The sequence below is a fragment of the Theropithecus gelada genome, chromosome 20 (assembly GCF_003255815.1).
Source record: "Theropithecus gelada isolate Dixy chromosome 20, Tgel_1.0, whole genome shotgun sequence".
NCBI classification, from domain to species: Eukaryota; Metazoa; Chordata; class Mammalia; order Primates; family Cercopithecidae; genus Theropithecus; species Theropithecus gelada.
In genome coordinates, this window is record NC_037688.1 from 15,655,421 (window position 1) to 15,683,393 (window position 27,973).

Sequence of the window (27,973 nt, forward strand, 5' to 3'; positions counted from 1 at the left end):
TGGATGGATGGGTGGGTGGATGGATGGATAAATGGATGGGTGGATGAGTGAGTGGGTGGGTGGATGGATGAGTGGGTGGGTGGGTGGGTGGATGGATGGATGGATGGATGGATGGGTGAGTGGGTAGATGAGTGAGTGGGTGGGTGGATGGATGGATGAATGGATGGGTGGGTGGATGGATGAATGAATGGATGGGTAGATGGATGGATGAATGGATGGGTGGATGAGTGAGTGAGTGGGTGGGTGGATGGATGAGTGGATGGATGGATGGGCAAGTGGATAGATGGGCAGTTGGATGGATGAGTGGATGGACGCATGGACAGATGGATGGATGGATGAATGGATGGGCAGGGATGAGTGGAGGGATGGGCAGAGGAATAGATGGGCAGATGGCTGGGTAGACAGAGAGATGGTACATTATAACAACTCCTAGTCCTTGACCCATTTTTGTTGGTCAGGCACACACCATGTAGTTCCCATGCACTACTAAGATTATGTCACTTAATCTTCACAAGGAGCTCTACAAGGGGAGGGGGTAGCAGAATGACCCTCATTTTGTAGACAAGAAATTGCAGGTTCTGAAAATGCCAGTAACTTGTCCAGAGCTACATGGCTCTCTCAGTCTTGACCCCTGCTCTGACTTCATAGACATGACATCCCTATAAACATGACTCCACTGGCTCCCACCCAAGATATTTTGTGGCCCCTGCCTCTGTGGCAGCTATGGATAGGTGGCTTGTGTGGGTGGGGACAGTGGGGCCAACTGTCATGGGGCTGTCTAGTGACCAATGGGATTGCAGCCTGCAGCCTGGGTGAAGGTCAGCCTTGTCAGCCCTCCTTCTCTGTCCTCCCTATGACCATAGGAGACCCAGGAGCTGCAAAAGAAGCAGCAGTGGTACCAGGAGAACCAGGTGACGCTGACACCTGAGGATGAAGACCTGTACCTGAGTTACTGCTCTCAGGCCATGTTCCGCATTCGCATCCTGGAGCAGCGCCTCAATCGGTGAGCAGGGAGGGCAGGCAGAGAGAACCCAGTGGGAGGCTGGACCACCAGCTTTGTTACCCCTTACCCTCTTTTCTTGCCCCTCTGACTTCAGACACAAGGAACTGGCCCCACTGAAGTACCTGGCTCTGGAGGAAAAGCTCTACAAGGACCCACGCCTGGGGGAGCTCCAGAAAATATTCGCTTGATGTCTCTCCTGGGGCCTCAGCCAGAACTGCCAGAGAAAGGAAACCTCTTCCCTGGAGCCTGGCTCCTGTGTTCCCTCTACCCAGCCAATGCCTGTTTACACAGACACCTGGCCTCACTGCCAGCCCACCTCTCCTACAGCCCTGTTTGTTCCTGCTTCTCTTGATTTTCCTGTAAATAGACACACTCTTAATTGGCCATTTGTGCCTCGCACTTCACAAGCTCCAGCAGCAGGCTTTCTCTTCTTACGTTATCTATAGCCTGGGACCACCTGCTTCCTCCCCTTGGCCCTGTCATTTACTTCCTGTCCTTCTCTCCGTTGGAATGTCAGGTCTTCACAGCACCTCTGCAGATGGTCCTGCAGCCATCTGCAAACAACTGGTTAGATCTCAGTGTGACTAGGGTGACCCACCTCACCAGGTGGGATGGGGAAAGCTAAGATGCATGCCCCAGGATTTGAGGGCTGAATCCCAGATCCTCTTCTTACCAGATACCACTTACCAATCTGTAGAATGGGGTAGCATTGTTGCATTAAATAAGACTTATGGCCAGGTGTGGGGCTTACACCTGTAATCTCAACATATAGGGAGGCTGAGGTAGGAGGATCGCTTGAGCCCAGGAGTTTGAGACCCGCCTGGGCAACATAGTAAGAAAGACCCCATCTCTTAAAAAAAAAAAAAAAAAAAAAAAAAAAGAGCCAGGCATGGTGGCATGAGTCTGCAGTCCCAGCTACTCAGGAGGCTGAGGTAGGAAGATCACTTTCACCTACGAAGTCAAGGCTGCAGTGAGCCATGATTGTACCACTGCACTTCAGCCTGAGCAACAGATTAAAATCCTGTCTCAGAAAAACAAAACAAAACAAAACAAAAAAAAAAAAAAAAAAAAGAAGAAAGGAAAAGACATAAAGCAGGGAGGCTGGGAATGGCACATAGAAAGCAGTCATTAAATGTTAGCTTAAAAAATAGCCAAAAAACACATGAAATGGTTGTCAAATTCATGAGTCATCTGGGAAATGAAATGTCACAACACCCTCCAGTGTGAAAAAAATAAAAAGTACTGGTGATGATGAGAAACAGCTGGAACTCCTAAATAACCTTCCTAGTGAAAGTACAAATCAGTACAACCATTTTGGAAAACTGCTTGGCATTATCTATTAAAGCTAAACTAAAGCCCAACAATTCTACCCTTAGATTCTACTCCAATCCATCATTCATCAAGTAAGAATGATGAACAACTCAACAGAAATGTAGATAGATATCTATCTGCCAAAAGGCATGTGCTAGAATGTTCATAGTAGCATTACTGATAATAGCACCATACTTGGAAGTTACCCAAATGTCCATCAAGAGCAGAATGGATACATAAATTGTGGTCTTCAGATATTTTGGGTTGTGTTTAACTGCTTAGGGAGAATGCTACTGGCATCTAGTGCATACAGGCCAGGGATGCTGCTAAACATTCTACAATGCCCAGAACAGCTCTCCACAGCAAATAATGATCTAGCTCCAAATGCCAATAATATTGAGGTTATGGAGTGTATTAGTCTGTTTTCACACTACGGTAAAGACATACTCAAGACTGGGTAATTTGTAAAGAAAAAAAGGTTTAATGGACTCACAGTTCCACATGGCTGGGGAGCCCTCACAATCACGGCAGAAGGCGAAAGGCACTTCTTACATGGTGGCAGACGACAGAACGAGAACCAAGCTAAAGGGAAAATCCCTTATAAAATTATCAGATCTCATGAGACTAATTCACTACCATGAGAACAGTACAGGGGAAACCGCTTCCATGATTCAATTATCTCCCACTGGGTTCCTCCCATATGTGGGAATTATGGGAGCTACAATTAACAAGATGAGATTTGGGTGGGGACACAGCCAAACCATATCACAGAGCGAGTGATGAAAATGAATGAACTTGCAACACAACTATACGGAATGATATGGTCGAACTGCCTAAGTATAATGTCAAAAGATTCAAGACACAAAAGTACATACTGAATGATTCCATTTATGTAAAGAACAAAAATAAGCAAAATTAATTGGTGATATTAGAAGTCAGGACAACCGTCACTCTTGGAGTGTGAGGGTTAGTGAATAGATGTGAGCATGGAGCCCTGGGAGGGGATTCTGGTTTCTGGTCATGTTCTGCTTTTTGACCTGGATGTGTTCAGTTTGTAAAAATTCATCAACCTTGTACACTTACAATGTGTCCTCTGGAGTGTTTTTAAGTGCTTGTTGTCATGAATCTAATCAAGCCTTTAGCCGTAACTTAAGAAATTCAAGGGAAGAAATGCATTTAAGAAGAACTTCCATCGAACAAGAACTTCGGGAAATTCAGGTAAATGACACTAAAAGGAAACATTCCTAACGTGGGACAATCTACTAGGTAAATGGCCTGATCTCTTCAAAAGATCGATGTCATACAAATAAAAAGTTGGGGACAGAAATGGAAAGAATTTAAGAGTCAAGTGTGCTGAATACTGATTGGTTCCTAGTTAGAAAAAAAAGTCATAAAAGGTTTTTGGGATGACTGGGGACATGTGAAAATGGACTGGTTGTTAGAGAATTAAATTTTCTTAGCAGTGGTGATACAATGGTTATGTAGAATAAGGTCATTATTTTTATTTTATTTTATTTTTTTGAGACGGAGTCTCGCTCTGTCGCCTAGGCTGGAGTGCAGTGGCAGGATCTCAGCTCACTGCAAGCTCAGCCTCCTGGGTTCACACCATTCTTCTGACTCAGCCTCCTGAGTAGCTGGGACTACAGGCGCCCGCCACCACGCCCGGCTAATTTTTTGTATTTTTAGTAGAGACAGGGTTTCACAGTGTTAGCCAGATGGTCTCGATCTCTTGACCTCGTGATTTGCCCACCTCGGGCTCCCAAAGTGCTGGGATTACAGGCGTGAGCTACCGCGCCCGGCCTTTATTTTTATTTTTTGAAATGGATCTCAGTCTGTTGCCCAGGCTGGAGTACAGTGGCCCCATCTCAGCTCACTGCAACCTCTGCTTCCCAGGTTCAAGCAACCGCGCCTGGCCAAGAGCCTTATTTTTAAGAGCTACATGCTCAGTATTTGGTGTTGGGGTGAAATGTCGTATCTACAATTTTCAAATGGTTCAGAAAAAGACACACAGACGAAGCAAATATGGCAAACTGTTAACAAGTGCTGGAATCTACGTGGTATCATGATACTGTGTTTTCAAGTTTTCTCTATTTAGTTTTTTTTATAATACAAAAGTTAAGAGGAACTACAGACTAGACAGTTTTGATACGATGTTATTCCAATCGTTTAAAGGTGCCTTGTGGTGACTCACGCCTGTAATCCCAGCACTTTGGGAGGCTGAGGCGGGTGTATCACCTAAGGTCAGGAGTTCAAGACCAGCCTGGCCAACATGGAGAAACCCCGTCTCTACTAAAAATACAAAAACTAGCCTTAGCCAGGCATGATGGCGGGCGCCTGTGGTTCCAGTTACTCGGGAGGCTGAACCAGGAGAATCGTTTGAACCCAGAAGGCAGAGTGGGGACTCCCCCACGCTTCGGCTTTCAGAACAAGGGTTCGAATTCTGGGGCTATTACTTTCTGACCGTGTGGTTTTTTGCAAGCATCTTAACCCGGAACTCAGTTTCCTCATCTGTAAATGGGAACAGGAATTCCTACCCCGTAGGGTTGTAGTGAGCGTTATGTGAACCCGAGGAGCCCTGATCTGAGGTGAGAGGCTGGAGGCCGAATGGCGAGGTTCGAGGAGCTCTGGGTACCGGGGCCAAACTCTGGGCAACAGAAAGAGGCGGCTGCGGGGCCGAGTCCCTCCTAAGCGGCCACGCGAGAGGCCCTGAGTCGAGAAGGGTTACGGCGCTTCACTGAGCCCACCCCGCCCAACGTGTCACAAATAAAGCCGGCCTTTCTCCGATTCCCTGATTGCGGCCCCTCAGGGAGCAGCCCCTTGCCCACGCATCCATTAGCCGAGGCGGTGGCTGCGTGGTCAATGCTCCAGGGCTCAGCGCCTGCCTCGGCTCCGGAATCAGGCTGTTTCCTTCTAGACCTTCCGTGGGGGATTCATGCCGGCGTCCGGGTCAAAGAACAGGGACAAAGTCCTCCTGCCACGGGGTACCATCTGCAGGCAAAGGGAAGAATGAGGAGCTTCGGCAAAATGCCGACTAAGGCCTCCCTAGGTTTTGCCCCACTCCAAGATGGAAGGCCTGCGGCTTCAGACCGCCCCAGAAGTCTCCTTCCCATTGGCTATCTTGTAATTGGTTTTCCAATAATGCGGGCTCTGATTGGTCAATCCAGGACGGTTGCTCAAGCCATTGGCGCAGCCGCCATTGGAGGGCGGCGCTCAAAAGTTTTCAGACACAAATTAGGTTCGAGGAAGGAAATGGAGAGGAAAGGGAAACTTGAGACGGAGGCGGGACTAAGGAAAAGGCATCTTGCATTGGTTTATCAGAGGCCAAGGGGCGGCCCTTGAACGCTCCTTCCTCTTGATTAGCCTGATTTAGGAAAAGAGGGCGGGTACTTAGGAAAAGCGGCAGAAGCGCCTGCTTCCATTGGTCAGTCCTGGCAGGAGGCGGAGCGCCTGCGGCAGCTGATTGGTGCGGGAGGCGAGGTGGGCGGGGCTCTGAGCCGGAGGTTTTGTTGTGAGGGTCGGTTGTCAAGCAGCGGCCAATCAGGGCAGGGGATGGAGGCAAGTGGGGGTCGCGCCTGGAGCAGAGCCTCGGCCTCCGGAGCCGCAGCTGCAGGTGGAGTGGGCAAGGGGACGAGGTGGCGAGGGGACGGTGGGCCCTGGGCTGGGCCGAGCCAGGCGGGGCTGGCCGGGCTTGCGGGCAGAGAGCTCTGGGCGTGGGGAGGCTAGAGCCCATACTCCGCAAGCAGAGGGTTGAGAGGATCAGCTGAGGCCGAGGTACCTGCCCCCGCCCCCGGACCAGAGGGGTCGGGGTGGAGGCCGGAGGGGGCAAAACCAGGGAGGCCGGAAGCAGAGCTGGGGGTCTGCAGAAGGACGGGTAATGAATAGGGAGAAGAGAAGCAGGAGAATGAATGAATGGGAGACCCCGGGAACATATGGGAAAGGGCAGTAACGGGAGTCTGGCGAGGCAGGGGCCACGTGAGGGAGCTCGGGAGGCAGGATGTGCATGAGTGGGAGACTCAGGGGGCAGGGAGAAAAGGGGGTGTGAACGGAGGACTAGAGAGGCAGACCCGGGGACCCAGGAGAAAGGTGACGGAGGCGAGCGGGCTCATGGGAAAGAGGTGAAGTGGCTGTGGGAAGGAGGTGGGAGGCTCCATGAGGTGGCCTTTCAGAGTTGAGGAGTCATAGCCACTCACGCCCAGACCAGAGGCCTAGTTCCTAGCTCTGTCCTTGGGAATCTCAGGGAGCAGGAGCGGTTCCCTTGCCAGGAACTGGGGAGTTGGGCCATCAGGGTCGTCTTCGAGATTCTTTCCAGGGAGGACTAAGGTGGCCGTCTCTGGGATGCCTTTCCTAGGCCCATAAGCTTAGCTTCTGACTCCACTCCCCCACACCCCACACGTCAGACAAAAACAACCACTCCCGGGAAATCTATGTGAATTGCAGACACGTGGTCTTCTCCGCCCCACTGCGGCTGCTGCACTTTAGGCAGCCAGCATCCCGGAACAGAGCTGCATCTCATTATCCTGGCCTCTGGGAGGAGTTTCTTTTTCCTTGTGTTCCAAATCACCCTACCTGAGGTGCCCCCTCTGCAGATCCCCAAACCCAATTTGCTTCTGGCCCTTGTGGCTTTGGTGGGTGCCAGTCTTTATCAAGTGGCCTTGGTGATCCAGGTAGCAATAGCTCTTACCAAGCATTTTCTAACATGACATCACCTCTGTTTGTATTGCAGCCCGGTACTGAGCTGAGATGGCTCAAGCCTAACATCCCATGATCCAGGATCGTGACAGATGTACACAGGCTGCTGTTTTTGCTGCTGTGGGTGATTTGGAACCACGAGGCAGCCCACAGCCAGAAGACGAGGCATTCTCCCTGCCTGGATGTGTGGGAACTCTCTGCCAACTTGATTGGTGGATCTGGGGGGGATCCACCCCCACCCCACGAGGAAAGCACAGTTTATTTTGTGGGTGGGGCTTCAGGTGGCCAGCTAGCTGAAGGATGGCCACCCCTGTGGTCACCAAGACAGCCTGGAAGTTGCGTGAGTGGTTTTCATTTTTCTTTATCACCCCATTTATTCTGTTAGCTGCTTGTTGCTGGGAGGCCTGAACCCACAGCTTTGTTTCCTGTTCTTGGCACAGGAGGAGACTCCTAGACTTTGGAGTAAGATAGACCACGATGTAAATCATGACTGTGGCACTTCTTAGCTGGGTGACACTGGGCAGGTGACTTAACCTCTCTGAGGCTCAGTTTTCTTGTCTATACAATGAAATGATGCCTGCATTCTATGGTTGCTGTGAAATTCAAGTGACAAGATGAACATCCTAAAGCACTTAGCACAGCATTTCCAGTTAGGCTGACAGTGGGGTGAGAAATCCTGAAAGATGTTCGCAGCATTCTCAGACATCTCACAAGTCAAACTTCCCCAGTCAGATAAAAGCATCTTGGGCCCAGGATGGAGGAAGGAGTGGGAGCGAGAAGGGATGGGCAGAGGGTTGCAGACAGGGCTCGGACTGTAACTGATGGACACTGCCCTGAACAAGCGGTTCTAGACTCTTTCATCTAAAGACTTCATACTCTTAACAATTATTGAGGACCCCAGAGTGCTTTTGTTTGTTGGATTTATGTATCTGTCAATATTTACCATGTTAGAAGTTAATACTGAGACATTTTCAAACAAGAGTATATAATCAAATAGGCCTCTAGTGATGTTCTGGGAAACTCCACCATATGCTTGTGAGCAAATGAGAGTGCAAAAGGCAGATGCCATCTTAGTGTTATTGTGAAAATCCTTTTGTCTTCTCAGACCCCCCGAAAGGATCTCGAGGATCCCAAGCGTGCCCAGATCAGAGTTTGAGAATTCCTGTACACGTTGGCACCTCTATCGTAACTGGTTGGCATAGCTTTTGTGTGCTCCACCTGGTCACTGTCTGCTGCCAGCTGTCCCTGGGCTGGTTTTCAGGAGCTGGGTTGAGACAGACTCTCACTGTCGCCCAGGCTGGAGTACAGTGGTGCAATCTCAGCTCACTGCAACCTCTGCCTCCCGGGTTCATGCGATTCTCGTGCCTCAGCCTCCCGAGTAGCTGGGATCACAGGCACCTGCCACCATGCCTGGCTAATTTTTGTATTTTTAGTAGAAACGGGGTTTCACCATGTTGGCCAGGCTGGTTTCAAACTCCTGACCTCAGGTGATCCACCTGCCTCGGCCTCCCGAAGTGCTGGGATGACAGGCATGAGCCACCATGCCTGGCCAAGACTACGCACTTTTTAACCATGAATTTAACCATAAGACTCGGGCAAAGTTCTTTGCAGGGCCTCTGTTTCCTTGTTTGTAAAGTGAGAGGTTTGGGCCATTTCCATGTTGTTCCCCAAAGCTCTAGGGCTCTGGGAGAACCCTTTTATGGTTCCCCAAGGAGGGCACACTTTGGTCAGAGTGACTTTGTCATTATTGGGATTACATATTCATCCCTTCAACAGCTGGCTTTTCCCCAGAGCTAGGCACTGGGGAGCCAATGGGCGACAGAGTAGTCAAGGTCTCTGTACGGTGGGAGCGCAGAGCCTGGGGAGAGCAACAGGCAGGAACTGGATAACCGTATCCCTCTGTGTCTCCTCTAGTTGCAAGCTGAATTAGTTAACTCGGGGGTGGGGTGGGAATACTTCAGGTTGCATGAACAGCAAGCGCAAAGGCCCTGAGGCAGGAGGCTCGGCGTATTGGAAGGACTCAAGGGAGGCCATGGGCAGTAGCACAGCAGCAGGAGGAACGTGGGGCCGCACAGATCTAGTGAGTTCACAGGAGCGCGTGTCCACAGGACCCCAGCCCTACTGAGGCTGCCATAGCTTTATCTTAAAGGCAAGGCCAAGCCATCAGAGTGTACGAGCAGGAGGTAATGAGATCAGGCGTGTTGGGCATCTGCTGCTGCTGCTGATTTCATGTGCATGGTGGTGTCCATGGGAATCAACTCTGAAGAGCCCAGGGCCACATGACCTCTGGCTCCTTGTGGCTCCAGGGTCTGGTGAGGATCAGAGGTGCGTGGCCCACATGAGGTCGTTGAAACCTAGTACTTTGTATCTTGCATCTGGGATGTGGATCCTCAGCCCTTCTTGCCATGCCGCACCGTGTTCCCCAGCTTTGGCTGGATGTGGGGCCCAGGTTGTATGTGCTCCCAGAGCTTGGCCTGCCAGTAGACACTGAGGATTTTTATTTTTCATTTTTTGTATGAAAATCAAGTATTCGGCCTGGGCTGTTGGTCGCTGTCCTTCAAGCCAGGATGAAGGAGGAGCTCTTGGGGTGGTGCCCCGTGCCTCCTTTGCAGGTGCCTGTGCTGTGTCCCTGCCCCTCTGCCCTCCCTCCTTGGGCTCCAGTCAGTCCCTGGTCAGGCTGCTTAGAGGGGAGTGATGTGGGATCCTCAAGAAGGGCCCAACTTCTAAATTCTTCTCACCCCAAAGTCTGTGGTTTTGCCAGCTCAGTCTCCCGCCCCCACCACCGTCTGATCACACTGGGGCATATTTTGTGCAAGGCCTAGAGTGGGCACCCAGGAAATACTGATATGAATGAATGGCTGTCTCCAGGGGCAGCAGTCCTGAGGCCCAGTGAGGTGGGGCTCAGCCAGACACTTTCCCTGGGAGGAGTGAGGGCCAGGGGATAGACAGAGCCCTCCAGGTAGGCCAGGGGGAGTGGGCAGTGCCTCCATGGAGAGAATGCCAGGCTCGGGCACAGAATGCCAGGGAGAAGGTGCTTTGCCCTCTTTCTGGGTTGGGTGGAAACTCTTGAACAGACACATGTCTGTGGTTGGGTTCCCCAGGTTTCTGTCCCCACAGTGTCCAGAGGACAGAAGGCTCTCATTGAGATTGGACTAAAGTGGGGCCCAGCTCCCTGGGATTCCCCACGGCAAGCTCCCCGGTGCCCTGGCCCAGGTTTGGGCCCACAGGGAACCCTCGCCCTTGCTGGTGCTGCTGCCTGTGCCGGCTCTGCCATGGCCGGGCTAGAAGGCAGGGTGTCATCGGTGAGATTGAGCCTGTGACTTGTCCCCTGGGCATTCCTGGTGGCCCCTTGGAGCCCGGCTTTCCGGCAAGCAGCTTCCGTGGACCCAGTGTCCCAACCTCCTTGTGGTCTGAAGTCCGCAGCAGAGACACCCAGGAAGGGTGGAGTTGGAGCTGGGGTGCAGGAGGGGCCTCTGTGGAGCACCGTGGCTGCAACACCCTTTTCCTTGGCGTCACCCACGCTGGCCTCCCAGGTGCCTCGGGGCGTCAGCACCTTGGGGTTTTCCCCCGGCCTGTGTAGGGAGAACTGTCTTCTTTCTGCTTTCTTTCCAGAAGGAGCTTGCGCAGGGATGGGCTCCGAGGCCCTGGCTGCCTCTTGGTTCCCTGCCTGTGCTTTGCTCCCTGTGGAGCCCTCCGGGGCTCATACCTGCCATCTCCACTGACCAGGCCAGGGGACTTGGGCTGTCTTCATGGCTTCCTCCTCTGTATGGTCAGCCCTCACCCCCACCCCGGCTGCTCAGTCTGTTGCCTCCTGCCCCCTCCTCATGAAGCTCACCCTCCGGTGCCCGCCGGGGCCCTCATGCCCACTCTCTCATGGTGACTAGCCCCGAGCCTGCCCAGCGTCACGGAGCCCTCACCTGCTACTAAGCAGCACACAGACACGCTCTCAGGGAGTCCTCAGCATCAGGTGTGAGCAGGCACCATGGGTATCCCCACTTTCCAGACGAGGAGCCAGGCCCTCAGAGGACAGGTGACCTAGTAGCCAAGGCCACGCAATAGCAGATTGCAGACCTCAGACCAGAACCTGATCCATGATTCTGAATCTGAGCCACAGCCCCGTGCAGGCTCACCTGGGGGCAGCTTGTCTAGAGGTGACTTTGGTTGTTCTTAGAGTGTGTTCTCCAAAGCGAGGTTTGCGTGTCCACATAAACAGCAGCTGAGAGGTGCATAGGCAGTGCATGGGTCAATTTTTTTTTAATTTTAATAACTGTTTTTCTTTTTGTATCATAGAAAGAGTATCATGAGTATATCAAACTTGTAATTTCATGGATATGGCCTAAGACCAAGCTAATAAAAAATAGCAAGTCAATTTTAAAAATTGAGTATAACTAGTCAATATTACCAAGTGATGTGCAGAAACAGGAAGAAAATCGTGAAGTCTAAAGGTAGGAAGGACAGGTATGATGAAAGTTGAGAAACAGTGATTTCCGTCTCAGGCCCGTGCCCTGCCCCGTCTGCTGGTCCTACAGCTCATGGTGGGCACCAAAGCGGGAGCTGAAGGAGGCAGAGCCTTCCACTGGGTTTCAGGTTCTGGAGCGGGTGGCCGAGCAGGGTCACCCCTCCTTCACAAGGCCACATCGGGCCCCCCTGATGGCCTCTCCCTCTCCTTCCCTGTGTAGAAGAGATCGTCGCACATGCCAGCAATGTGTCCTCACTGGTGCTGGGCAAAGCCTCCGGGCGGCTGCTGGCTACAGGCGGGGATGACTGCCGCGTCAACCTGTGGTCCATCAACAAGCCCAACTGCATCATGGTGAGCCCCGACAGCCAGCAGGGGGTCAGGACAAGGACCTGGGGAGGGGACAGGGATAGGGGTTGGAGGCTGAAGAGTGAGCAGCTTCTCAGGCTCTCTTGAGCCCAGGGCCCCCTATCCGCTGGGGCCCAGTCCAGGGGTGGAGGGGGCATGGTGCTTCCCCCAGCTGTCTGCTCAGTGAGGCCCAGGACAGCCCAGCATGGTTGGGACAGTGGCCAGCCCTCAGGAGCGAGGGAGTCACCTGCCTGTGGTACTATTAAGAACTCCAGGCAGGCTACGTGAGAAGGTTAAAATAAGCCCCGGGCCTGTGGTTGAGCCAAAAGACTTATACCCCTCCCCTCCCACCTGCCCATCTGCCTGCCTGGCAGCAACATGTGGGTGTTTATTTTAATTCATTCCCAGCCTTCATTCCCCAACAAGGATTTGAGGGGACCTGGCTGGAGCTGGTTAGGGAGCTAGTTCTTAAATAGCATCTCCCCACTATTTATGCAGCTATGTTCAATGCTAGAAACTGTTTTCTAACTAGGAGCACATAAAGGAGAAAACACAAAATGAATTACATATAGTTCTTTTATCCAAAGGCCACCACAGTTGGTGTTTTGGTCTGAGTCCTTCTAGATGCTGAGACAGATACGTATACGTGTACATGCACATGTGTGCACACTTGTACATGCATGTACACATGTATACTCGCAAATACTCATACAAGCACACACACACAAATCAAAATACACTGCCACTCTTGTGCAGCCTGATTTTTAAAAATAACAATGTTGTAAGGATTTGCCTGTGTCAACAAGTATTCTTTTACAACATAATTTTGAATGGCTTAATGGTGTTCCATTGTAGGGATGAGCTGTAATTATCTTAGCCACACCCTGTTATCAGCATGGAGGTTGTTTCCGGCTTTTTTTTGGCTCCGCTAAACCACCCTGTGGTGAACATCCTCAGCCACCTAGATCCTTGAGCAGATCCGTGATCATTGCATTCAATCCAGGGGTGTGTGCTTTTGTTAAAGCTTTCAAAACAGATTGCCAAACTGCCCTCCAGAAATCATTTTACGTTCTCACCAGCAGCATCGGAACCTGCCCTTTCCTCCATGCCCCACCCCGCATCCCTTGCCAACCAGGGAAGTATCATTGTTTTGACTCCTGGTGAAATAGATAAAGAAAATTAGGACAGGCACAGCGGCTCACACCTGTAATCCCAGCATTTTGGGAGGCCGAGGTGGGTGGATCAACTGAGGTCAAGAGTTTGAGACCAGTCTGGCCAACATGGTGAAATCCCGTCTCTACTAAAAACACAAAAATTAGCCAGGCGTGGTGGCGGGCACCTGTAGTCCCAGCTACTCAGGAGGCTGAGAGACAGGAGAATTGCTTGAACCCGGGAGACGGAGGTTGCAGTGAGCCGGGATTGTGCCACCGCACTTCAGAGCGAGATTTCATCTCAAAAAAAAAAAAAAAAAAAAGAGAGAGAGAATATGGCAAAGGATGAATTTCTTAGTAGAAACTTAATCACCTCTGTTTTTCTGAGATCCAGGGGTAGAACTGAGATCCACCCCAGCCTCAGCAAGGGTGCCAGGGGTCAGTAAAGATGAATTGAAATGTTTTGTTTTACTTTGTTTTTAGGGTTCAAATGTGCTTTCTACTCCCCCTGAAATGCCAAAGTAGTACCATACACAAGCTGAAAAAGCAACACCAATGACTGACCAAAAATAGGACATGCCACGACCCCCAGAGAAACGGGGCCAACCGTCTGGGGCCTGGCTTGCAGGCTTGTCTTTGAATGCCAGGTACAGCTGTCAGGCCCCAGCCGGTCTCGCCCCTGGCTGCTGCCCTGGCTCACACACACCAGCCTCCCAGGCCTTACAGTGCCTCCAGGCTGCCGGGGTCGTTCTCTCCTTGGGGTTTCTGTGCACACTCTCCCCCTGCAGGCCATCCACTTGGATTTATTTTTGTTTATTTTTGAGTATGGGATACACTTATTCCTCTCAACATCCAAAAGATAGAGGGTCCACAGTGAAAAGTCTTCCGCCCTCCTCCAACCCCCACAGCCCTCTCCTTTCCGTGGGGATGGGCAGTCGGGGAGAGCCGGGGGTTCCAGAGGGGCAAGATTTGTGCCCGGGACCAGGCAGGCCTTGGTTCTGCTGTGGCTTTCCTCACTGAGGGGCTTGTGTGGGGCAGAGTGAAGAGGGGAATAGAGCAGGGGCGGGTTGCTTGACTTAGGGCCGAAGGGACAGCATCCCTTTATCTTGGCCAGTCACTCCCCTCCGAGAGGCCCAGGGCCATTTCTGCAGGTGACGCCCATGTCAGAAGCACAGCGAGGAAGAGGGAGGTGGTGGGGGAATGAGTGGGGTTTGTCCACTTTTAGCCCTGAGAGCTGAGGCCGAGAGGAGTAGCTGCTCAGAAAGGGCCTGCAGGAGGGCTCTGCTGTGGCCCCATGGGGCGCCCTCTCCTGCCTTAGCCACTTCTCGCTGAAGCGTTTCTGGGGGACCTGGAATTCAGGGCGGCAACTGCGGGGGTCTGTTCAGCAGTGTACTGCAGCTGCTGTCCTGTCTCCACAGAGCCTGACGGGCCACACGTCCCCAGTGGAGAGCGTCCGCCTCAACACCCCTGAGGAGCTCATCGTGGCTGGCTCCCAGTCGGGCTCCATCCGTGTCTGGGACCTGGAAGCTGCCAAAAGTAGGCCTCCGAGCTTGCCTTCTGTGCACGCGCACCTGCCTTAGTCTTCAGGCTCTGCAGTTGTGCCACTTCCTCCAGGAAGCCTGCCTGGACTAGGTTGGCTGCTTTGCTCCTGGAGCACTAACCGGGCAGTGTGGCACCCACTCCACCCCCATTAGCCTGGCATTGACATGCACTGCTGCCTCTAGCAGCTGGCACTGAGGGCCTGCTGGAAAATGTCTGCATGAACCATCGTGTGGGTTGGGGGATGCGCAGGGGTGTGTGTGTGTGTGTGTGTGTGTTTGGATGTGTGTGTCTGCATCTGTGTGTGTGTGTGTGTGTATTTAGAACCTAAAGGGACGTCACATGTGGCCAGGGGCCCTGCAGGTCACGTGAATGAGTGAGGTGGCTGTGTGGGACAGCCGTGAAGAACCGGGGAGCTTGTACCCCGACTCCAGGTGGTTCCCACTCTGTCTTGGCTCCCTGGTGCCATCAGGCAGCCTGGAATGGCCAGATCTGTTTGCTTGTGCTCTGTTTTAATTTAGTTTTCATCTGTATGGAAGCTGTACATAGCCTAAAATTTAAAACCTCAAATACCAGTAGTTCTGCAATTAATTCCAATGGAGAGAGGAAACTTCTGCCTCACTCCTTCCCATTCTCCAAGAGCCGAAACTTTCTGTGCTTTCATCTGTGCTTTGCTGATCGCCTCCACCTTTCTAGACCACATGGTTATACCACAGTTCTTTCTTTTCTTATTTAAAAAACATCGTGGCCAGGCGCAGTGGCTCACGCCTATAATCCCAGCACTTTGGGAAGCTGAGGCAGGCAGATCACCTGAGGTTGGGAGTTCAAGACCAACCTGACCAACATGGAGAAACCCCATCTCTACTAAAAATACAAAATTAGCTGGGTATGGTGGCACATGCCTATAATCCCAGCTACTTGGGAGGCTGAGGCAGGAGAATCACCTGAACCCAGGAGGTGGCAGGAGGTGGCAGGAGGTGGGGGTTGTGGTGAGCTGAGATCGCACCATTGCATTGTAGCCTGGGCAACAAGAGCAAAACCCCATCTCAAAAAAAAAAAAGTTAGCACATTATTCTCTTCCTACTGTAGAGGATGAAAATTTAGCTCTCTCGTGGCACCACCCCCAGCCCTATCGCTCGTGTTTCTCCTCCCACCCTCCCAGTAGCACCATTTCAATAGGCAGTGTTTATAACGTAAGGATGCGTAAGTGTCATTTACCACTGACTGTTTCTTTTTAATAACTTGGTTTCCCTGGAGTTAATAGTTGTTCTTTTTTCTTTTTTAATCTGTGTGTTTTCTATGTCTGTATTACTCATTTATCCCCAGATTCTCTGCCAGAAGAGTAAAGCTCCTCCTATTTCTTTGAAACCCATCCCATAATGCAGGCGCCTTTTCTCAGAGCCTCTCCTCTGGTCCTAGTGGCCTGCAGCCTGGCTGTCATCCTGGGCCTCCGTGTCTCTTCTCCGGGGAATTCTCTCCGTCTGCTGTTCCTGGTCCCACCCCGCCACCTTTCTTGGTTTTCTCCCTCTTTTTGATGGAGCACATTCTTTTGTAGCTTACTGAGAAAGGGTGCTGGGAAGGCATAGTTTTGGAGACCTTCCATGGCTAAAAATGACTTTATGCTACCCCCATCATTTGCTTTTGTGTTTGTTTTATGAGTTTGAGTATAGAGTTCTATGTTGGCAATAAAATATCGCCCTCAGAATTTGGAAGGTGCAGCTCTTCTGCCTTTTAGGTTCTAGGGTTGCTATTGGGAGGGGCTGGTGCTGTTCTAATCCCAGATCCTTCACAGGGGACTGGCTTCATTCCACGTTCTCGCTCTTCTTTCCTCTCTCTCTCTGTCTTTTCTTTCCTCTCGCTCTGTCTCCGCAGGCTTTTAGGGTCTTTGTCCCAGTGTTGTGGTGTGATGAGCCTGGGGGCGGGTCTGTTTCCACCCTGTGCTAGGTCATCGCTGGTTTCTTGCGGTTGTGGTCTGGAAACTCATGCCCTCAGTTCTGGGCTGAGTGGAGAGTCTCGCCCACTGCTCCTGTGCTGTGCCTCGGTGCCTTGGCAGGTGGTGCCAGCTCTACGGATTTTTCAAGAGAGGCTGGAAATCTGGAAATTCATGTGGAATCCACCCATTTAAAAATGTTGACAGCTCACTCAACATTTGTTTCAGAACACTATGCAGGCCAGCATTGTGAGGTCCAAATGAGACCTGTTTGCCTGATGCTTTTCTTTTCTTTTCTTTTCTTTTTTTTTTTTTTTGAGACAGAGTCTTGCTCTGTCACCCAAGCTGGAGTGCAGTGGTGCAGTCTCAGCTCACTGCAACCTCTGTCTCCCAGGTTCAAGTGATTCTCCTGCCTCAGCCTCCTGAGGAGCTGGGACTACAGGCATGGACCACCATGCCCCACTAATTTTTGTATTTTTAGTAGAGATGGGGTTTCTCCATGTTGGCCAGGCTGGTCTTGAACTCCTGACCTCAGGTGATGTGCCCTCTTCAACCTCCCAAAGTGCTGGGATTACTGGCATAAGCCACCATGCCTGGACTGATGCTTTTTGACAGCCTTGGTTGGATCACCCCACGTGCCAGGCAGGAGGCCACCTACCTGAAGCCCTGGAGAGGAAGCGGCAATGTGGATGTTGCCGAGGCTGCTTTTTCCAGAAGAGAGCCCCTCTGGCCCGGCTGAGACTTCAAGATTCTTCTGGGCCTCTCCTTGGTTTGTGCTCTATGTTGGCAGCAGGGCCGCAGCCATGAGCCGCGCATACACAGTGGCAAGGCTCCCTTTGCTCAGGAACAGCGGGCTTTCTGTGTAGGTGGTACTCAATAAAGATGCACCCAGGTCACTTCAGTGATGCTTGCCTACTCAGTGATGGTCAGTTTAAGAACAAAAGAGCCCCAGGACCTCTTTGATAACAAACAGGACTGCAGGCTTTGCGTCTTGGCACGTGATCACACTGCCTGGTCACACCAGGGCATGCTGTGCTTGGGTGTCACTGAACTCAAGCGGGCCAGGGAGGAGCGAGTCCAGGATGGCTGGGCTCTAATGGAGAAGGTGGGAAGGCTCAGGCAGAAGGCGGGCAGCTCCCTGGACCTGAATCCCAGCGTGTGGGCACCAGCCATTCAGCATTCACTGAAGAACAAGAGACAGAAGGGAGAAACCGAGGGCGCCGTGCCCCCTGTCCAGGCTTTCTCAGCCACAATTGTTTTGCTCATAAGGGAAATGTGAGGAATTCCTTGAAGTGGCTGAGAAATGAAAAATGAAGACTGCTGGATTCCTGGGCCCTGGACAGCCAGGGCTGGCTCCTCCACAAGGAGCTTATTACAAACTCACGGCGCAGACTCCACCTTCGGAGAACCCGACTCAGTACTGGGGTGGGCCCAGGATCTGGATTTTAATAAGCTTCCAGGTGATTCTGATGGACAGCCAAGTTGACAGATGGGCAAACGGAGGCCCAGGGAGGGCACCGAGCTTAGGAAAGCCCTGGTAGCTGCAGGCAGCAGAGCCTGGGACTTGAATCCTGGCGTCAGGAATCCCATCCCAGTGCTCTCTGTTGTGCCATTGAACGGAAGAGAAACTTGCCTTCAGCACAGCAGGTAGAGCTAAGACCTCTGGCCTCCTCCACCCCCACTTGCAAGAGCTCGGGTGACAGTGACAGACAGGCAAATTGAGGCCCCAGGTGTAGAAAGGTTCCAAAGAGAGCTGCTCCGCTGGCATGGTGGCTCATACCTGTAATCTCAGCACTTTGGGAGGCCGAGGCAGGAGGATCACTTGAGGCCATGAGTTTAAGACTAACCTGGGCAACAAAAGGAGACCCCTGTCTCTATTTAAAAAAGAGAAAGAGAGAGAGCTGCCTCTCATATCGGTTGCCTTGGAAGGCTACCCATCACTGGAGGGCTCAGATGTAGGCTGAGGATGTGCTCAGCTGGGAGGCCTTGGGGGTTCCTGTGTGGGGCAGACAGACCCCGGAGGCCCCTCCAGTCTGCAGTTCCTAGATCCCATGATTGAATGTGGGCATCAGAGGCCTTCGTGGGATAGAAAAGCAAGGACAGGAGTCAGGCCAGAAGAATGTGGTCCTGCCTGCTTTCCACAGCGCAGCCAGAGGGCGAGGGTGGCTCAGCGCAGGGGATCCCACGGGATCCCACAGGAGGGCGGCCGGCACTTCATGCAGCCAGCCCACACAGGGTGGGACTCCTCCACATCCTCTCCGGGCAGGGCAGGATTTTGGAAGCCTTGCTGTGGGATCCAAGCTGAGTGGGCTGGGAGCGGGTGTGGACTGGAGCAGGAGCTAGCGTGGCCTCCTTGGCCAGGAGGCAATGCCCAGCCCCCAGCAGCAGCTGATAGCTACACGGAGCAAGGAGGGACAGCTGCAGAGATTCTGGTGCAGGTGAATTGGATATGCATTCAACAGACTCCAGAGGGATGTGAAAGTGTCCAGACCCAGCTCCAGCGCCAGACAGGGCCAGCTGCAGAGGGGCACTGAGGCCTGGGGAGGAGGAGAGAAGACCCAGCTTGCAGGACAGCCAAGAGCAGAAGGCAGGCCTTGTGCAGGAAGACATGTGAATGGGACTAATTACGACTGGCATTTATTGAGCACTTACCACGTGCAGAGCCCGTGCTAAGCACTTTATGTCTGTTTGTTTACTCCATTCTGTGACCCAACGTGAGGCCCAGAGACAGTATGTGATTGGCCAGGGTCACACCACCAGTGAGGATTGGAGCCAAGGCTGATCCCAGTACTGTCTGACGCCACAGCCCACATCCTGACTTTGGGGGTAGAGAAGATCATACAGTAGAGTTCATTTAATTCACCCAGTGCTTGGATCTTGACTCTGCAGTAAAGTGTTATATATGGAATCTTGAATACCTCCTCTGACAGAGAGCTCATTACCTCACAAGGCACCCTATTGCACCTTGGTTCAAAACTAAGAATGGCTGGACTCCCGCATTTCCTGGCTCCGCCACTCAGGACGGTCAGTTTTGTTCAGATAGTGAATTATAAATCTTTCCAAAAGCAGGAAACATGAGACAAATTTGAGTGGTGCTGGAAGACACCCTGAAACACACAAGGTTTGCCTCCAGGCTGGGCCGCTCCTGGCCATGGAGATGCCTGCAAAACCTTCCAGGAAAGGATGGGAGATGTGGTTCCTAGGGCAGCGGGAGGCGATCAGGCCCCACCCCGGGAGTTCTTTGGTCCTCGCGTGTCCTCCCTGTATCCTCTCAGTTCTCACTGCTCCTCAGTGTGTCCTCACAACCATCCTCAAGATCCCATGGACAGGGGTTACCCAAGAAGACTGGTGTGTGCATCAGGGCCACCCCAGCCATGCCCTCCCCTTGCCTTCCTTAGGGACTTTGCCCATCACCTCCATCTACCTAACAGTGCATCCCTCATCCTCCACCCACTGACATCTACTCAAATACGACCTCCTCCATAAAGCCTTCCTGGATTTCTCTTTCCGACCGAGCTGTTTCTCTCCCAGCTTGAACCTCTCCTGGTCTCTCTCTCTCCTCGTGCTGTCTTGGGTGGAGTTCAGCGCTCTGCAAACCATAAGCTGCATGCCCATAGGGCCTGAACTGAGTGTGGTGGTTCCCTGGCTCTGCTGCCGCTGGGGCACAGTGTGTGGGGAGAGTGTGGTACAATTTCTGCAGACTTGAGGTAACACAGGGCTGTCATCTCTCAAGAGAAATATAGGAAAATTAGTTATTGACTGGACGCAGTGGCTCATGCCTGTAATACCAGCACTTTGGGAGGCCAAGGCGGGTGGATCACTTGAGGTCAGGAGACCAGCCCAGCCAACATGGTGAAACCCATCTCTACCAAAAATATAAAAAAATTAGCTGGGTGTGGTGGCACATGCTTGTAATCCCAGCTACTTGGGAGGCTGAGGCAGGAGAACTGCTTGAACCCGGGAGGCGGAGGTTGCAGTGAGCCGAGATTGCACCATTGCACTCCAGCCTGGGTGACAAAGCAAGACTCCTCAAAAAAAAATAAAAATAAAAAATAAAAAAAAGAAAGGAAAAGAAAATTCATTGTTAGGGTGGTGGGACCCTTGATTATTTTCTCCTGTTTTAAAAATACGTGTCATTGTTCTATTTTTCTGTTCTGTTTTCTGTGCAGTTAATCCAAAAGCGCACACACATCCCCACAGCAGCCCTTCCTCTGCCAGCCTTCTCATTTCTCTTAGCCACTGTCTCTGCTTTCCTTCTCGTTAGTTCTTCGCACACTCATGGGACACAAAGCCAACATCTGCAGCCTGGATTTCCACCCGTACGGCGAGTTCGTAGCCTCCGGTTCCCAGGACACGAACATCAAGGTGAGAGGCCGGTCCATGCCCCGTGTCTCCCGCTGGGCCTGCGGCAGGACTGGCCCGGCCCTCAGTGCTGGATGCCCGCTGAGGGGACCTCTTCCCTTTCTGCAGCCACATCCGCACCATCCTAGGGAAAGTGGGTGGCAGGCATCTGCCAGACGTTTCTGCTCAGAATGCCAGCTTAGTGAGCAGTTTCTGTCCTTGTTACTGTGGGGAGTAACAACCTAGAGAAGCCTGCGTCCCGCCCTCTGCTCACAGCCACACACCTTCCTCCAGTCGTGGCTCTGGGCCTCAGTCATGACCTCTCCTGACTCTGCCCCTTTGCTTCTCTCACCCCCACAGCTCTGGGACATTAGGAGGAAAGGCTGTGTCTTCCGATACAGGGTAAGGATGCGCTCTGTCAGTGACTCCATGAGCACCTTGCAGGCATTGAGTGTGGCGTGGTGCCCAGACCCCGGCAGGGGATGGAGGGGACAGCTGTCCCACATGGGTGAGAACATAAAACATGGATCTGGAGCCAAGCAGGAGTGCCATGGGTGGCCCACCTGGATCCCCTGGCTCTTCATGAATCCCCTAGAGCCACGTTCATCAAACTGCTCCCTACAGAACCAGGTGGATAACCGGTGTCGTTACATAGAAGGGGTCCCATAGGAGTGAGGAGGCAGGGAGAGGTCTGTTGGGCCCAGGATCCCAGGGTGAGCTCATGCTGTGTCCTCCCTCAGGGGCATAGCCAGGCCGTGCGGTGTCTCCGGTTCAGCCCCGATGGGAAGTGGTTGGCATCGGCCGCAGATGACCACACCGTGAAGGTAGCTCCCAGCCTGACCTGGGCCCGGGGGCTGGGGGCTGGGGGCTGCTGATCACACCAGGCTGAGTCCTCACCTCCCTCCTGATCCGGCATGTCCCAAGCCCATCCCGAGTGGAAGGTAGCTTGTAGATAAAAAGCTTGGCCTGGATTAGAGAGGGTGGGTAGCCAAGATGCCTGGTCGCCCTGACCTCCTCCCTGCCCTGCCTCCAGCTCTGGGATCTCACTGCTGGCAAGATGATGTCTGAGTTCCCTGGTCACACGGGGCCTGTCAACGTGGTCGAGTTTCACCCCAACGAGTACCTCCTGGCCTCCGGCAGCTCTGACAGGTGAGGAGGAGCGGGCGAGTTGCTCATGACTGCCGTCCTTCACTACCTTGTCCTCTGCGCGTCTCTACTCTCGGTCTGTCACTGTCTGGGGTGTTATACGCCTGATGATCCTGTGTGGACTGAATTGGATTTCAGCCCAGCCAGGACTGGACCCTGGTCCATCTCCCCTGGCTCTGGTTCCCTGGCCTCAGTGTCCCAGGTCTATGGCTTCATGGGCAGGTTGGGACCCAAGGCACCTAGCGGGACCCCATAGGGCAGGGAGGCTCATGGCTGTTGGGGCCAACCCCGGGGCCAGGGCCATCGGGCCCAGCCTCCCCCTTGCAAAGTCAGGGCCAGCTCTGCCCCAGACGTTGCTCCTGGTGGCCCTGCCCTGGGGGAGAGGTTTCTGGAGAGAAGTTGGCTTCCCAGGGGCATTTGGAGGCCAGGATGAGAGATAGGCTTGGCAGCACAGCCTGGCTACCTTTGCAGGACAATCCGTTTCTGGGACCTGGAGAAGTTCCAGGTGGTGAGCTGCATCGAAGGGGAGCCTGGGCCTGTCAGGTACGCAGGCTGTGGGGTGGGCGGCCCAGCGCTTCTCCCGGGCAGCGGGGCGTGGCTGTGGGTGGGCCTTTCCTATCTCCACTGCAGTGCCCTCCTTGCCCTGGGCTTTCTGGGTTCCTCGGGGTGGGGACCAGGCTGGGTGCCACAGGACCCACAGCCATCTCTTGCCTGGCCCAGGAGCGTCCTGTTCAACCCCGACGGCTGCTGCCTGTATAGCGGCTGCCAGGACTCACTGCGTGTCTACGGCTGGGAACCTGAGCGGTGCTTTGATGTGGTCCTCGTCAACTGGGGCAAGGTGGCCGACCTGGCCATCTGCAATGACCAGTTGGTGAGACAGCTATGGCACCCACCGCCCCCCACTCCCACGGGGCCACCTGCCTCCCTCCAGCCCAGGCCCTTCCTCCTACCCCCACACTGGGACTGGGATTTTGCCCCCTCAGCTCACAGGCCCAGCCCCACCTCTCTGCTTCCTGCAGATAGGTGTGGCCTTCTCCCAGAGCAACGTCTCCTCCTACGTAGTGGATCTGACACGTGTCACCAGGACTGGCACGGTGGCCCGGGACCCTGTGCAGGACCACCGGCCCCTGGCACAGCCACCACCCAACCCCAGTGCCCCGCTCCGGCGCATCTACGAGCGGCCCAGCACCACCTGCAGCAAGCCTCAGAGGTGGGGGCGTGGGGGGCCTTAGGGGCCACAGGAGAGGGCCTGTCATAGGGGAAGCCTCAGAGTTCCAGCCCTGGGCCTTACAGGGCACCTGCCTCCTTTGGGCTTGGCCTCATGCCCCCAGGGTGAAGCAGAACTCAGAGAGCGAGCGCCGCAGCCCCAGCAGTGAGGATGACCGGGACGAGCGCGAGTCCCGCGCGGAGATCCAGAACGCCGAGGACTACAACGAGATCTTTCAGCCCAAGAACAGCATCAGTGAGGCCGGGCTCCCGCCCCAAGCCCAGCGTCCCCGTTGGTGAAAGGGAGGCTGGGGGTCCTTCCAGGATGGCCTGCTGTGGCTCTACGTCCCTTTAGCTTCTTCTTAACCCATCCTGGGTTCCACACCCTGTCCTCACGTTCCCTGGGCCTTGCCAGCCTGTGCTCTGATGGAACTGAGAGGGGGCCCTGGGCATTCCTCAGCAGCAGCCCAGCAGCTGCTCAGGGTCTCAGTCCCTGCCCTGCCAGGGACAAGTGGGCTGGGAGGGGCAGGACTGAGGGTTCCTGGGACCAAGAGCAGGGTCCACAGTCTGCAGCCGCATGCCTGGGAGCTACCCTCTGTCCCCTGCACTCTGACAGGGCCCTGGGTCCCAGGTGGCCTGGCCAGGAGCGCTCACAGCCAGGGGCCTCTTTCCTCTGCAGGTCGGACACCACCCCGGAGAAGTGAGCCCTTCCCTGCACCCCCAGAGGACGGTGAGTTGGGTGAGCCTGGTTTCTTAAGGTCTCTGATGCCCCCCGTCCCTCATCTTCTCTCCCTGTGAGCCCTCCTGACAAGCCCCTCCCCTGGAACCTCCCCTCTCAGGACACGACCCACAGCCTCTCCTGCTGGGTCTCTGTCCTCCACCTGTTATGTGCCGGGTCCCTGCAAGACTGACAGTGCCTCCCAAGGAGCCTGTGCCCTGGTGTGTGGGGGACAGACATAGACACCACCACACGGGCGGGCCTGCCAGGGGCACTCGGGCTGTGGAGGATGGAGAGGAGTCACTGGGGGCCCACCTTAGATGGGGTCTGCTGTAGATGGGATGATTGGGAGGCTCTCAGGAGGCCCAACAACTGCTGAGGCCTGGGGGCCGGCAAGAAGAGGGAGAGGGGAGCGCTTCCGGCAGGAAGGGAGCTGAGAGGCGGGGAGCTGGGGTGAGTCCCAGCAAGAGGTCAGGCCCACAAGGCCTCAGCTGGGGGTTTGGATTAAGAAGGGAGAAAACATGATCTGCGTTGTGGTTGGAGAAGGGGCAGGTGTGGGGCCCCCTGTCCTACAGAGTACCCCTGCCCTCCACCTGGCCTTCCCTCAGGGACCGTCCTTGCTGTCTTCTGAAGGCTGGGTTTCCTAGGAGGCTCTACTTCCATCTTGCCAGTCACTTATCCCAGCCCCCTCCACACACATGCCAGTGAAGGGACAGGACAGCCACATCCTAGAGCCCCCTGGGTCCCACCCACAGGTAGACTTAAGATTGAGTTCGGGGAGAGGGAGGAGGCAGGTCCAGGCCTGCCCCCAGGTCCTCTGGAGCCCCCATGCTAGTGGCCTGCCGCCTCCCCACGCTCCTGCTCCGTCCCCATTGCGATGCTGCCCAGAGCTCCGCCCTGAGGCCCTTCTGGCCGAACCCAGTTATCTTTTCCTTTTGCCTCCAGATGCAGCCACAGCAAAGGAGGCAGCAAAGCCCAGCTCTGCCATGGATGTGCAGTTCCCAGTGCCAAACGTACGTCCATGGAGGGAGCATGGTGTGGGGCCTAGAGAGGGTCCTGAGCCAGGGTTGGGGGTCCCTCGTGTTGGGAGGCAGAGAGGGAGGCCCCAGGCTGGCACGCACTGAGCTTCACACCTGTTTCAGCTGGAGGTCCTGCCCCGGCCCCCGGTGGTTGCTTCCACACCTGCACCCAAGGCTGAGCCTGCCATCATCCCTGCCACCCGGAATGAGCCCATCGGGCTGAAGGCCTCCGACTTCCTGCCCGTGAGTGGGAGCCCAGTGTGAGGCGTGGGTGGAGATCTGTGGGTGGAGAGCAGAGCTTTGCTGCCGGCTCTTCCCGTGCCAGCATCTGGGTGCCCATCCCACACAGGCCGTGAAGATCCCCCAGCAGGCTGAGCTGGTGGACGAGGATGCCATGTCACAGATCCGCAAAGGCCACGACACCATGTGTGTGGTGCTCACCAGCCGCCACAAGAACCTGGACACCGTGCGGGCTGTGTGGACCACAGGCGACATCAAGGCAAGCGCCCACCCTCGCCCAGGGCCTCATCTCGCCCCCTGCCCCTGCCACCTGCCTGCCCAGGCGTGGGGCAGAACAAGAAGAGGCCACCCATGTGGGATAGGCCGTCCTGTCGTCATTATCACGGCTGCTGTTTAGTGAGCACCTGTTTAATGCCTGGCCTTACACTCACTGCGTTAGGTGCAGTGCTGTAAACACCCACAGCCCCTCCAGCACACCCACATTCACATTCGTGCCCCCACCCTCACCCTCACAGGGCCACACTGTCCCCCACTGCCCCTCCCCTGACGGTGCTCTGTTTGCACAGACGTCGGTGGACTCCGCTGTGGCCATCAACGACCTGTCAGTGGTGGTGGACCTCCTGAACATCGTCAACCAGAAAGCGTAAGTGGCTGCCGAGGGGGAGTGGGTGGAGGGGCAGGGCTGGGCTGACGGCAGCATGTCCTGGCCTCTCCTAGCTCCCTGTGGAAGCTGGACCTGTGCACCACGGTCCTGCCACAGATCGAGAAGCTTCTGCAGAGCAAGTATGAGAGGTGCGTGTGGGGAAGCCATGCCTGCCTCAGGCAGGGGGAGGGGAGAGGTAGGAAGCCTCCTCCTGGACCATGGGAAGCCCCCCAAGAGCCTGGGTGTTCCTGTGAGCTGGCTGTGAAGCATTGCTGCCCCTCAATGGTCCAGAGGTGGGAGTGGAAACAGGCGTGTGTGTGTGTCTGCCCCTCTCCTCCTTTGTTCCTCGCTGTTTCTCTTTCTGTCTGTGGCCCTGAGTCCATCTGTGACTTCATCCATCTCCCCCTGAAGCTACGTCCAGACGGGCTGCACCTCCCTGAAGCTGATCCTGCAGCGGTTTCTGCCTCTCATCACGGACATGCTGGCAGCCCCGCCCTCCGTGGGTGTGGATATCAGTAGGGAGGAGAGGTGAGGGCCAGGCGGCACGTGTGTTGGGGGCAGGGGTGCCACAACAGGTGAGGGGACAAAGGCCTGGAGGCCCTGGCCCCTCTTACTGACAGTCCTGTTGGGACAGAGTACAGAGGGTGTGTTGGTCTGGGGCCATGGCTCAGGGCGTGGGTGGGCTTAGCCAGAGCTGGGTTCCTCCATGGCCTGGCTGTGCCCACAATCCCTGGCAGGGCCTGGGTAGTTCCCCTCTGGGCCTCCACCTTCCCTTGGGAGGAGGGGCTGGAGCAGTTAGGACAGCAAAGGCCCTGGGGTTGGGGTGGTGGTGGTGCCAGCTGGCCCCTCAGGCACTGCCCTCTCTACAGGCTGCACAAGTGCCGGCTCTGCTACAAGCAGCTCAAGAGCATCAGCGGCCTGGTCAAGAGCAAGTCGGGCCTGAGCGGCCGCCACGGCAGTACCTTCCGCGAGCTGCACCTGCTCATGGCCAGTCTGGACTGAGGAACGCAGTGGGCAGGGGTGCTTGGCTGCCCTCAGGGCCTGGCCTCAGCCCCCACTCCTGTTCCTTTTGTGCCTAGTGGCCCATGAGCCTCTGCCTGGCCCCTGCCGCTGTCCTGTGGCCGTCCTGGAGGAGGTAACGCTGGTCCCTGGCCACCTCTACAGCCCTGAACTCTGAGACAACTCCAGCAATAGCTGCCTAGCTTTGCCCAACTGTTGCTTCTTGGGGCAGCGAACTGAGCCCTGGGGCTGCTGCTGTAATTTATAAGGCAAATTTTATTAAATTTGTAACTATTCCCAGGTTTCCTTGCGGGGAATGTTTTCTGCTGGCCACAGGGCTCCCCACGTCCCAGAAGTGCCTGCCCCGTCGTTTCTGAGATTGAGGCCACACCTCCTCCAAGCCCTGGGGTGGGGCTCTGGGCCGTGTGGCCAGCAGGGGGCAGCAGAGAGTCAGGCTTGTGGGACATCAGTTCAGCCAGTTCAGACTGGGAAGGAAAGGGAGGCGGCAACCACCCTTCCACCACTGGGTGTTGAGGTTAGGTAGGGGTGGGCCCCACCAGCCGGTCCTCCCCACCTCAGCCACACACAAGTTGTCTTATGGACACCCCCAGGATGCCTCCAGGGGCAGGACTGGAAGGCACCTGCCCCTTTTTCTGAGCAGGGCTCTGATCAGCTGTCATTCCCTGCTGGAGCCCCCAGCACTGGCTGGCGGGAAAGGGCCCACCGCTCTGTGGTCACTGCGACAGGTGGGCCCCCTCCTGCTCCCAAGGCAGGGACCAGGTACAGCCCTGTCCCGGGGTGGTCAGGGTCCTCGGCACTGGAGGAAGGTGGCTCGGACCTCTGGCCAGTTCACTGAAGAGGGAAAAGGCCAGGGCAAAGGGTGGGCAGTGGGTGGTGCCCAGCAGTAACCCGGAAGGCCAGCATGGTTTGGGCAAGGCTTTAATGAGCTTTCAAAGCTCTCTCCAGCCTTAGTTTCCTTCCCATCAGTAACATGGAGGGATGCCCCTGTTGGGAGGTCGGTCAGTTATTGTGGGCACACGGTAGGCACTGCATGAGGTGACTGTGACCACAAACAACAGAGAAAGTGACCCAGGGTGGGACAGCGCGGGCTCCCCCCAGTTGTTAAGGATGCATGTCCCTAACTGAACTAGAGGACAGCTCCTGGAGGGCTGTGGGGTGACCAGCCAGCACGGGAGTCCACAGGACCTGCCAGTGCCCCATCCCCCTTAGCAGA

General features: G+C 54.8%; 2 protein-coding genes across 5 annotated transcripts in view; both read left to right on the forward strand.

The window, feature by feature from the left end:
• The window catches only part of DRC7 (dynein regulatory complex subunit 7), a 36,082-nt gene extending 34,693 nt beyond the window's left edge, over positions 1-1,389 (forward strand). For 3 of the 4 annotated variants that reach the window (XM_025370443.1, XM_025370446.1, XM_025370448.1), the window contains 2 exons: positions 864-1,003; positions 1,098-1,389. In XM_025370443.1, the coding sequence (XP_025226228.1) occupies positions 864-1,003; positions 1,098-1,191 (234 nt within the window). In that variant the 3' untranslated portion in view covers positions 1,192-1,389. The remainder of the gene's footprint in view (positions 1-863; positions 1,004-1,097) is intronic. The other variant, XM_025370447.1, reaches the window with a different exon arrangement.
• A 4,409-nt stretch (positions 1,390-5,798) lies between these two features.
• Positions 5,799-27,041, forward strand: KATNB1 (katanin regulatory subunit B1). Its single transcript, XM_025369810.1, has 20 exons — positions 5,799-5,924; positions 7,038-7,343; positions 11,683-11,813; positions 14,377-14,494; positions 20,692-20,792; positions 21,129-21,170; positions 21,509-21,592; positions 21,802-21,917; positions 22,386-22,457; positions 22,635-22,785; positions 22,934-23,124; positions 23,246-23,376; positions 23,800-23,850; positions 24,784-24,851; positions 24,981-25,100; positions 25,207-25,356; positions 25,664-25,740; positions 25,815-25,889; positions 26,152-26,268; positions 26,610-27,041. Exons 2-20 carry the CDS (start codon positions 7,304-7,306, stop codon positions 26,740-26,742), a joined length of 1,968 nt encoding a protein of 655 aa, XP_025225595.1. The 5' UTR covers positions 5,799-5,924; positions 7,038-7,303; the 3' UTR covers positions 26,743-27,041.
• Positions 27,042-27,973: the final 932 nt, after the last annotated feature.

Bases quoted from the DNA above. Each gene is read 5' to 3' on its own strand.
- KATNB1 (XM_025369810.1), top strand. From the start codon at position 7,304: ATGGCCACCCCTGTGGTCACCAAGACAGCCTGGAAGTTGC. The intron at 23,125-23,245 runs GTGGGGGCGTGG...TCATGCCCCCAG, and splicing joins ACCTGCAGCAAGCCTCAGAG to GGTGAAGCAGAACTCAGAGA. The intron at 25,101-25,206 runs GTGAGTGGGAGC...CATCCCACACAG, and splicing joins AGGCCTCCGACTTCCTGCCC to GCCGTGAAGATCCCCCAGCA.